At 43.3% G+C, this 12,113-nt stretch overlaps 1 protein-coding gene across 1 annotated transcript in view; it reads right to left on the reverse strand.

The window, feature by feature from the left end:
- Window positions 1-12,113, reverse strand: part of pxdnl (peroxidasin like) — a 498,663-nt gene that overhangs the window by 98,853 nt on the left and 387,697 nt on the right. Inside the window, exons 13-15 of the mRNA XM_033020388.1 lie at window positions 10,362-10,518; window positions 7,583-7,691; window positions 842-999 (exon numbers count right to left, since the gene is read on the reverse strand). Coding sequence (XP_032876279.1) covers window positions 842-999; window positions 7,583-7,691; window positions 10,362-10,518 — 424 coding nt within the window. The remainder of the gene's footprint in view (window positions 1-841; window positions 1,000-7,582; window positions 7,692-10,361; window positions 10,519-12,113) is intronic.

Below are 12,113 nucleotides of genomic sequence, written 5' to 3' on the forward strand. Positions count from 1 at the left end.
GTTAGGATGTGATTTATAGTAATCATTAAATATTCGAGTGTACAGTTAATATTCATAGAATATGTTGTACCTCAGTAAATAGACACAAAATGCTGGAGTAACTCAGCGGGACAGGCAGCATTTCTGGAGAGAAGGAATGGGTGACGTTTCGGGTCGAGACCCTACTTCAGACTGATGTCAGTGGAGTGGGTGGGATAAAGATAGAATGTAGTCGGAGACAGTAACACTGGTGGAAGAACTGGGAAGGGGGAGGGGATGGAGAGGGAGGGAAAGTAAGGGCTATTTGAAGTTAGAGAAGTCAATGTTCATACCGATGGGGTGTAAGCTACCCAAGCGATATATGAGGTGCTGTTCCTCCAATTTGCACTGGGCCTCACTCTGACAATGGAGGAGGCCCAGGACAGAAAGGTCAGATTGGGAATGGGAGGGGGAGTTGAAGTGCTGAGCAACCGGGAGATCAGGTTGGTTAAGGCAGTCTGAGTGGAGGTGTTCAGCTAAATGATCGCCGAGCCTGTGCTTGGTCTTGCTGATGTACAGAAGTTGGCACCTGGAACAGCAGATACAATAGATGAGATTGGAGGAGGTGCAAGTGAACCTCTGCCTCACCTGGAAAGACTGTTGGGGTCCTTGGATGGATTGTACTTCAGTAGATTCAGTAGAGAACATAATTGGCACAAGTAGAATGAAAAACAAAGTCCAAAATGTTGTGTTGATGATTTTGAATATTATCACTGATACTGGATAATATTGATACCACTGAAAAGGTTTACCTTTTTTTGGGTGTTTCAGCTATGTTTAGGAAACCTCTGGTTATTATGTTTCTCTTTTAACGGGATCATACCTATGCCTTTGAAGTCCACAGCTAAGCCTTGCTTGACGTGGTTCTGAATCAGCTGCAAGGTCCGCTCAAAGATCTCTCCTGCTCTTGCTGTCTCCACAGTGAAGGGATCTCGTGGATAACGGAACAAAGCCAGCAAGTCATTCGGACTGAGAGGACGCCTGGAAATGTGGAAGGAAAGCCAGACGTTTAAAAAGTAATGTGTAGGAAAGAACTGCAGATGCTGGTTTAAATCAAAGGTAGACATAAAATGCTGGAGTAATTCAATGGGACAGGCAGCATCTCTGGAGAGAAGGAATGGGCGACATTTCGGGTCTCGACCCTTCTTTAGTCTGAAGAAGGGTGTCGATCCGAAACGTCGCCCATTTCTTCTCATTTTAAAAAGTAATACAGTCAGAATAGTCTTTTAGAAATTAATTGATATATAATTAAACATAATGCCTTTGATCCATGTTCTTCAAATACGCCTCAGCCCACCAGCTATAGAATCATAGTCATACAGCATGGAAACAGGCCCTTTGGCCCAACTCATCCATATAGACCAAGATGCCCCATCTAAGCCAGTCCCATTTCCAATCCCTTTAAATCTTTCCTATCCATGTACCTGTCCAAGTGTCTTTTAAATGCTGTTGTAGTTGTCTCACCTACCTCCTTTTACAGCTCGTACCACATATCCACCACTCTCTGAGTGAATAAGTTTCCCCTCGGTTTTGTATTAAATTTTGCCCCTCTCATCTTAAACATATGAGGACGTAGAAGTTTATGATTCACCTACCCTGGGTAAAAAAACTGTGTTTTTACCCTACTTATTCCCATCATGATTAAATACACCTCTGTAAGATCACCCCACCCACTTCCTTCTGTGCGCCAAGGAATAAAGTCTAGCCTGCTGAACTTCTCTCTATAGCTCAGACATGTAAGAAGATTCACCTCATTATTCAGATAGTGACAATAGCATTGAATTACCCAGCTCTCAAATTGAAAAGATTGTGTACATTTATAATTTTTCCTTGTTTGGTAACTATGGTTGGTTTTGAAAATCCCAATGAAACAGAAATTTCAAACTTAGTATCAGGCTCAAGGTTAACTCCATCAACCCAATGGTTAAAATTTTTTAAACAGATATGGCAATCTATTGGAGACAGGAAGGTGCCTGGCACATGTATGCAAGTCAATTTCCCCTGTTTTTTTTGTAAACCAATGGCATGACAATTAAGAGGAAGTTAAATTCTGTCATTATCTAATGAAAAGGATTGCCTAAATTACTGGCAGCACAGTGCTGCAGCTGGAAGAGCTGCTGCCTCACAGCACCAGAGACCCAGGTCCAATTCTTACCCCAGGTGACGTTAATGTGGAGTTTGCCCATTCTCCCTGTGACCGAAGGTACACAAAATTGCTGGAGGAACTCAGCGGAACTCCCTGTGACCGACTTGGTTTCGTCCGGGTGTGCAATTTCCTCTCATATCCCAAAGACATGCGGACTTGTAGGTTAATTTGCCTCTATAAATTGCCCTTAGTGTGTAGGGAGAGCTTGCAAAAGTGGGATAACATAGAGCTGGTGTGAAAAGTGTGATGGTCAGCGTGGGCTCAGTAGGCCGAAGGGTCTGTATCCATGCGGTAAGCTTCAATTCAATTCGATTAAACTGAATGGCCTATTTCTAAACACATATTCTATCATAGCTATTTCAACTGATGCAAATATTGGCCAGTTTACTCAGTAAAATCTAAATCGATTAACCTCAGACACTGACGGGAAAAAATAAGTAAATGGAGAATTCAGTACAGTTTCAGTTCATTTTAGTATACTGTCACGTGTACGGTGAAAAGATTTTGTTGAATGCAGGTAATTTCAGAAGTGCTTGAGTTCTAAAGCTCATTGAGTGTCCAAAACTTGGGTAAGATACCAAGCACATTCTTCATTGAGAACTCTGCTTCTTCCATATCCTAGTAATGGTTGGGTACTCTTGTTCATGTGAAAACAATTGGGTGTAGAGGAATGATTGCCTCACCAAATCAGACTTTACAGCGTGTTAGAGCAATCAAACTTAGTAATAGTGGGAGTGAGATTAAACAAAATAGTTGGGGATCACAGAATATAGAAATGCTGCTGTTAACCTTTTCAGTTCGCCAAGCTGAAACATCACAATAAGTTCCTCTGTGTTAATAGGTTCTGCCACACTACTCCCCTCCTCAGCTCTCCTTTCACTGTGTAGCATGCAAACTTAGCCTGCACGAGATAGCCCAGCTGTTGGCGGTTGTGCAGTAAACAAGCAGAAGCAGAAGTGTACCTACAGTAAAACCACTTTGCCGATCACTATAATCAGTTGCACATTGAAATGCAGAGCGGACAACTCCAGTAAAAAAGACAAATGATTCTCAAATGTGTGCAAAAAAAATCTGATGATATTACTTAGAACAAGCTGTGTGAAATAAAGTCTTCGTTTAGGGCTATGGCTTTTCTAAATATAAAGTTTATTTAATTTATACCAAAACAAGAATGGAGGAAGACTGCAATTGCTCATATCATCTAATTTGGGATTCTTTATTTAACCTTTGTTTTTCCAGCTGTAGTTACCTATATCTGATGGGCATTAATTGTAAAAGAAAACAGTCACAAGCATTCATGATAAAAAAAAAGAGAAGGTAATCCATAAGTCTCTGCTGTATAGGCTTTGTCAGCTTGATTCATGAGAAATTGTTCAAATGCTGGACATTCATCACATCTCATTACCAGCAGGTCACGAGATGATAGTTTAAAAGTTCAAGGTGGCAATTCCTGAAAGAGCACAGTTGAGAATCTGAACTTGCCAGTGCAAACCTGTGTACAAATTGCCTGCAAATTAGTTTAGTTTAATTTAGTGATACCGCACAGAAACAGGCCCTTCAGAGCACCGAACAACAATCCCTGCACATTAACACTATCCTACACACACCAGGGACAATTTTACATTTATGCCAAGCCAATTAACCTACAAATCTGTATGTCTTTGGAGTGTGGAAGGAAACCAAAGAACCCGGAGAAAAACAACAGGGCGATTGTACAAACTCCGAACAGACAGCACCCGCAGTCGGGATCAAACCCAGGTCTCTGGCGCTGTAAGCACTGTAAGGCAGCAACTTTACCACTGTGCCACTGAGCCACTTTTATCTTTGTCTTATTAGCATTCACACACAAGGTGAAAGACACAATACATTAGTTGAAAAAAAGTAAATGGAAAGTTTCAAGGTGAAGAACTAAAAAAAGTGGGCAAATACCAAACTGCAGTATCTGTGGCGGGGATGGATAGAAGACCTTTCAGGTCAGGACTCTTCTTCAGACTCCAGCTCAACATTATTTTGTTCAGTATTTTGTTCAAATTTTTTGCTCAACATTCCAGCAACTGCAGTTATTCCTGTATTCAACTAAAAAGGTTTATTCTTGTTTTCCCTGCAGAGTAAAGCTGGAGAGTGTAACATTTAAAAAAAAATCCAACACTTCTGGTCTTCATTAATTTTAATTGCTCTGTAATGGAACCGTTAACTCCTCCAATTAATGACTCATCTCTGAGAAGGCTACTGGAAAAAGAAAATCTGCAGTTCTTTGTGGAGGAGGCGGAGGGAAATAGGGGCAGGTCTCCCAACTCCAGCCCTCGTGTGTGATCAATAGCTAGGCTAGGACGGAAGTGCCTAATAGAGCAGAGTAATGTCAAAAGAAAAATATTAGCACTCTGATCAGAGAGATAGACATACACCATGCTTTCCCTTTATCCATTACCCTCTGTGAACATAAAATCAGTGAATATACAGGGTGAATGCACAGCATCTTTTTCTCAGGATAAGGGGAATCAAGAATTAGAAGGCAACAGTTTAAGGTGAGAGGGGAAAGTTATAGATCATAGGGTCATAAGTGATCGAAGTAAGACCACATCTGGAGTATTGTGTACAGTTTTGGTCTCTTATTTTGAGGAAGGGCATCCTTGTGATTCAGGCAGTGCAGCGTAGGTTCATAAGATTGATGCCTGGGATGGAGGGACTGTCATATGAGGAAAGATTGAAAAGACTGGGCTTGTATTCACTGGAGTTTAGAAGGATGAGGGGAATCTTATAGAAACTTATAAAAGGACTGGACAAGCTAGATGCAGAAAAAATGTTCCCAATGTTGGGCGAGTCCAGAACCAGGGGCCACAGTCTTAGAATAAAGGGGAGGCCATTTAAGACTGAGGTGAGAAAAAACTTTTTCACCCAGAGAGTTGTGAATTTGTGGAATTCCCTGCCACAGAGGGCAGTGGAGGCCAAATCACTGGTTGGATTTAAGAGAGAGTTAGATAGAGCTTTAGGGGCTAGTGGAATCAAGGGATATTGGGAGAAGGCAGGCACGGGTTATTGATTGGGGACGATCAACCATGATCACAATGAATGGCGGTACTGGCTCGAAGGGCCGAATGGCCTTCTCCTGCACCTATTTTCTATGTTTCTATGTGATAGGAGCAGAATTAGGCCATTCGGCCCATCAAATGTACTCCGCTATTCAATCATGGTTGATATATCTGTCTCTCCTAACCCCTTTTTCCTGCCTTCTCCCCATAACCCCTGTTATCCATACTGATCAAGAATCTATCTATCTCTGCCTTAAAAAATATCCAATGACTTGGCCTCCATAGCCTCCGTGGCAAAGACTTCTACAGATTCACCACCCTCTGTGTAAATTCCTCCTCATCTCCTTCCTAAAGGAACATCCTTTAATTCTAAGGCTATGACCTCTATTCCTAGACTCTCCCACTAGTGGAAGCATCCTCTCCACATCCACTCTATCCATGCCTTTCATTATTCTGTATGTTTCAATGAGGTCCCCCTCTCATTCTTCTAAACTCCAGCGAGCACAGGCCCGGTGCTGTCAAACACTCATCATACGTTAACCTACTCATTCCTGGGATCATTCTTGTAAACCTCCTCTGGACCCTCTCGAGGGCCAGCACATCCTTCCTCAGATATTGTGCCCAAAATTTAATAGGAACCCGAGGGACAACATTTTCACAAAGGTGGGTATATGGAACAAGATGCCAGATAAAGTAGTGGAAGCAGGTACAATAACAACATTTTAAAACTATTTTTACAGGTACATGGGTTGGAAAGGTTGAGAGGGTATATGGGACAAACACAGATAAATGGGACTATTGTAGATATGGCATTTTGGATGGCATGGGAAAGTTGCGCCAAAAGGCCTAATTCCACACGGTATTACTCTATGACTATATGTGGAGGTCATTGATCTGCATTCTTACACCAGCAATCAAACTACCGTATTTCCCGGCAAAGAAGACGCACCTTCGCCAAAGACGCAAACCCATTTTGAGTTGCTAAATTTTGAAAAAAGGCTGGCAGGACATAGAATTTTTCATGGTCAAAATAAATAAATAAATGAATAAATGAATAGATACAGATAAAGAAAGTAAAAATTCAATTTGCCCAAGGCTTCCAGATCGCCTACATTCTGAATGACTGAATGGGTGGGGGATGGAGGGTGACGGCAGGTGGGAAAAACGGGAGCACACCGGGACATGTTGAATCAGTTGTGATCTTGTTGAATGACAATACAAGTTCAAGGGACCAGTTGAGTCACCCACTGCTGACACAGGAGTAAGCTCCACTGCCCGCTGTCCTGTTATCCATCGCCCGCTGACCCGCTCCGCTCTATGATCTTTGTTCTTGAAAGACACGGACCGGGCAGTGAATGCCATGGAATGTTACCCAGCACAGCAAGTGAGGCCATGTCCTGCTCCCGGCAGCAGTCGGAATTTAAGGATTTGCGGGAAGCGGCTGACATGAGCAAGGCCGGCGATCGGCAGGAGAGAGGTATTCAGATGGAGAGCACTGCCAGAGGTGAGCGGGCTGGCAGAAGGTGCTGAGGTGGTGGCCGGTTATGCTGTCCGGTCCCAGTGGCTGCTCGCAGCCACCCGAGTTACTTCCCTCCCCAGCCACAGTGCGGTGGCTCCGTGCCCGGCGCGGTGCAGCAGTGGTGAGTGAGTTGCTGGCATGATCCCCGACCCCCTCCTTCTCAACGCTCCTACCCGTGCTGACCTGGGCCAGACTCCCTACAAACTGTGGAAGGAACTCTGCCACCCCCACCCAGCGGCACTGTCCTTTTACAGCCGCTTCCCATCAGCTGCCAGCAATGATGGATAGATTTGGCTATCCCTCAGTACAGCAACATCGTTCTTGTCTATCTTCCTTGGCTAACAACCTAACCTTTGGCCTACAAGACGCAGGTACATTTTCGTGCCTTATTTTTGGGTAAAAAATAGTGTCTTCATTGCCGGGAAATACAGTAATTACAAGAATATTTTTCTTGAAGTCTGTGGAAGAAAAAATCCTGAGTAGAAAGCATGAAGTCAAGATACATAACATTAATTTCAATGATTCTTTGTGTCATTTCTTGCATAGTCTGGACACACTTAATAAAAAGTTGCCATACTTGTGAGAATTGGAAAGATTCACTAAGCAGGTCTAATGCAACAACGAGTCCTTCAATTGCACACTGCAATTTGAGCAACACAATATTTGAACAAATTGGATTGGATTCCTTCCAAACCGTGTGAATACCCCAACTCTATTAACAAAGATGTGTCATAGGGTGAGGAATCTGTCCCAGGGTGGCTCATGGGATGATATGAGACAAATCCTTTTGGCAAAATTATATAAAGTCAATACTTCTAGAAAGTAGGGAGCTGAGATGGGATGAAAATTTAGAAAATAAAAAAAACGTACTTGGTAAACAATTTCCTGCGTGTTGAGTTAATTGCACTGTCAACACTGTTAATAGCCTCACGAATGGAAGATTCAACAAAGTTGTCTCCAGTACGAACTCTATGTGGAACTGTAAGAAAGAAAAAGCATCTAGAAAGGAACTGATACCAACATTCTTACAAAACAAATAAACACTCTGCTCCTAAAAGCACCCTGCTCCTAACCTGAACATTCAAACTTCAGATTCTCAATAGTTCAAATATTTTGTTAGTGTTATATAGGAGAGATAATTTGTGTGGTGTTACTCCTGACATTAATAGTTAAGAGTAATAAGGTAATTCTACAGCACTGTTTGGTTTCCCTGGGTGTTCACAAGGCAATGCAGGCAAATGTGAACTTTGATAGAAAACTACACTAATTAAAAGCCTCTACACAAGACAAAGTTCAGCCCTCAGCCAGCCATAAACAGCACACAAGGGCTGATGGAACCGCAAGGCTACAAAACTTGAAACATAATTCTTCTGCGTTGATCAAATTCCCAGGAGGTTTTGTGAAGTGAACCAAATGTAAAAATAAATTACAGGTGCTGGAAATGTGCAGTAGAACCTGAAACTACTAGATTCTCAGAAGGCGAAGCAGCAGCTGTGGAGAGGTAAATAGGCAAAACGACACAAAATGCTGGAGTAACTCAACAGTTCAGGCAGCATCTCTGGAGAACATAGATAGGTGACGTTTCGGGTTGACACTCCTTCTTCAGACTCAGTTAACTTGTCAGATTACTGACATTTCACCTGATCTGGCAGAAGCATTCCTTTCATTCCCTCCACCACTTCCTTCCCCCACCATCTCTTGAAAATTAGCCTTTTCTTACCTTTGATGAAGGGTCAACAATTTGAAATGTTCAATATTTCTCTCAGCAGATGTTGCCAAGCATGCTGAGTATTTCCAACATCTTATGTTTAAAAAATACATGTTGCTCATTGGAGTCCTCTTTTCCTGCTGCGGAGAGCTTGTTTTCTCTGAGCCGTCAGTGCAACATGGCTAGTTGACTTTGGAAGGTTTTTATGTGAGCAAGTAATGGACTGTGATGTGACATGATTTCTCCCACTTCACAAGGACATGAAACCTGGCAGCTCAGGCACCAAATGATTTGTGTACCACTGACATTAGATCCACGTGGCTGCTCAGTAGTTTTGAATAGTGAATTGATAAGGGTATTGATATACGGATTGATAAGTTATGTTCATAAGTTCTCAGAGCAAAATTAGGCCATTCGGTCCATCAGGTCTACTCCGTTATTCAATCATGGCTGATCTATCTTTCCCTCTCAACCCGACTCTCCATCCTTTTCCCAAAAGCCCCTGACACATTTACTAATCAAGAATCTGTCAAAAATTATTTGACTAAAAAAGAATCTCCATTTTAAAAGCCCAATAATTGGAGAGATGACAGCCATATATAGATAGCCCACTATATAAGGACATATTAAGAAGGACTGTGGTGTGCTGTTAGTGCAGGTATATGGCCTGTAGTATATTTAGTTTAGAGATACAGAGCGGAAACAGACCCTAGGGCCTACTGAGTCCACGTTGACCAATGATCCCCATACATTAACAGTATCCTCCACACATACTAGGGACAATCTGTAGTCAGGATCAAACCCATGTCTCTGGTGCCGTAAGGCAGCAACTTTACCGCTGTGCCACATGCCATCCAGGTACAATTGGATGAAATTGGGTCATTTTGAGGGTGATAACGTTTTTTTGCTTAGGCTATTGGGCTACAACTTGCAAGAAACTAGAACAGAGCTGATCACAATATATATGGAGTAGGGCTAGTTCACATGACTATCTACCACTGGGTCGAATAGAGCTTTGGCAGTATAACATTTATTGTTTGTAACTTGTTTGATCAAAAATAAAGCACAGGTTTTGTTTTAATTGACACTCTTTGGTTAACCTAAATCAACTTTTGGCACAAAAACGTAGTAGGTTCAGAATTCTCCAAGGCTGAGGTAGGGTCTGTGGATGACTATCTATAGCATCAGGTTCAGATTCAAACTAAGAAATATAATTTTAATTCAATAACAATTTACCAGATACTTCAAATCTTGCTATTATCACATAGGGCAGATATCAGTTCCACATCTACAATATTGACAAAAGCATTCTGCTCAGGATTATAGGATTCCTACCATGCTCAGAGAGAGTAAAAGAAAACCAAAAATAAAATCTCAGTTTTTTAGTTCAGAGAAATGACTTGGAAACAGGTCCTTCAACACACTGAGTTCTTGCCAACCATCCTCAACCCATTCATACTAGTTCTATATTATTCTGCTTTCTCATCCATTCCTGACACAACAGGGGACATTTTACAGGGGCCACTTAAGGTTTGGAGGGTTATGGACCAAACACGGGCAGGTGGAACCAGTGTTGCTGGGACATGTTGACCGGTGTGGGCAGGTTGGACCGAATGGTCTGTTTCCACACTGTATCACTCTATGACTATTATTCTAACCTAGAAACTCACACATCTTTGGGATATGGGAGGAAACCAGAGCACCTGGGGGAAACCCATGCAGTCACAGGGAGAACATGCAAACTCCATACAGACAGCACCTGAGGTCAGGATTGACCCCAGGTATCTGGCACTGTGAAGCAGCAGCTCTACCAGCTGCGCCATTGTGCTGCCTTGATCTCAGTAGAAATCCATAGCAAATACGTGAACAGGACTACTGATATACATAACAGAATCATAGAATTAAGATTAATTAATCTAACATGAAAATGAAAGTACTTACCAGTCACCTTGAGCAGCATATTAGTAGCTGCTTGGCCAATTGTGTTTCGTGCAGCACATTCGTACCTTCCTTCATCTGCCAGCCCAATGTCCATGATAGCAAGTGTTCCCTCTGTATTAACATGGAATTTCCCGCTGTCTGTAATTTGAACTCCATCCTATTTAATAGATGTAGAAAATGGCTGTCATTATTCCTTTTACATTTCTTGTATTTTATACTTTAGTTAATATTCTTTTGTTTTGCTCCACAATTTAATCTCCTCCATTATTAAAAGATCGATGTGTTATGGGCCTGTCCCCACTTAGGCGATATTTCAGGCGACTGCCGGCGACTGTCACGTCCTTTAAAAGAGGGGGGGGGGGGGGGGCGAAAGGGGAAGGAGGGGGGAGAAGGAGTGGAGACAATTTTTAAGAAGCCAGAGATACACGTCTGTGAAGCTCGGCGGACATTAAAGTTACTGATCGGTTATCCTTGGTTCTGAAAACTACTGCTTACTTTTTTTCCCCCAATGAGCCAATGAAATTCACCGGTCAGCACCGACTACAACCTACAAGAACCTACGAGAACCATCGACCTCCTGGCAACCAGGAGGCCGCGACTAGTTCCCAGAATGCGGGAACTCCTCACGACCACGATGGCAACTACCCGGCAACCACCCGCGAACATGTGGCAACCATGTGGTTACCGCATAGTCTCCTGCAGTCACCTAAAAAGTCGCCTAAGTGGGATAGGCCCATTAGGATAGTTTCTTGGAATAAGTTCATGTTCATGTGAACCTGTTGAGGAACAGAGCATTAATGCAATTAATCTATAGCAGTAATGTTGACAAGTGCCTTTCTTTCCATACTCCAATTAATAGACCACCTGTAGAAACTGCTATTCTGCCTGTTAGGTGCTTAGAGGCACGTTAAAATGGATGTAAAAGGTCCTATATCAATTTTTGCTTTATCTTCTATATTACTAAATCTCTGTTCTTGACCGCTTTTGGCCTTCTGTGCTGCGATTTCCGACAGAACGCCGCCACCTACGCCCGTCATTTTTGGCCACCTTGCTCAGAGCCCCCCTCCGCCGCATGTGTGCCGAGGATGTTTCCCGTCGATGAAAAATGACAGAGATATTAATGTTTTTACAAAATTCCCCATTCTCTCTGCTGCCCCTGTTGGAGGGAGGGGGAGGGACTATAAAACCAGGAAGTGGTGTGCCTCAATCAGTCTCTGCAAGTGGTGTGCCTCAATCAGAGCTCTGAATGACACTGAACAAATGTCTCCACAGCTGTGAGTACCCATAATGTGGTTTGACAATGAAAATATGGTTAGTTTGAGGGGAAAAAAGTACTGCCTGCAAATGGTTGTTTGGGGGGTTTGCGTTGAAGTAAAAATGCACACTCTCTCTCTCTCCCCTCCTCTCTCTCCCCACATCTCTCTCCCTATCCCTCTCTCTTTCTCTCTCTCTCTCCCCAATTGTCTCTCTCTCTCTCTCTCTCTCTCCCCTCCTCTCTCTCCCCCCCTCTCACCATCACCCCCCCTCTCCCCATCAGCCCCCCCTCACCTCTCCCCCCCTCCTCTCCCCCCCCCCTCCTCTCCTCTCTCCCCTCTCCTCTCCCCCCTCTCCTCTCCTCTCCCCCCTCCCCTCTCCTCTCCCCCCGCCCCGCTCCTCTCCCCCCACTCGTCTCCCCCCTCTCCTCTCCTCTCACCCTCTTTTTCTCCCTCTCCTCCCCCACCGTCCCTCCACTAAACCCCCCTCCCCTCCACA

This window comes from Amblyraja radiata, chromosome 4 (genome assembly GCF_010909765.2).
Source record: "Amblyraja radiata isolate CabotCenter1 chromosome 4, sAmbRad1.1.pri, whole genome shotgun sequence".
In the NCBI taxonomy this organism is placed as follows: Eukaryota; Metazoa; Chordata; class Chondrichthyes; order Rajiformes; family Rajidae; genus Amblyraja; species Amblyraja radiata.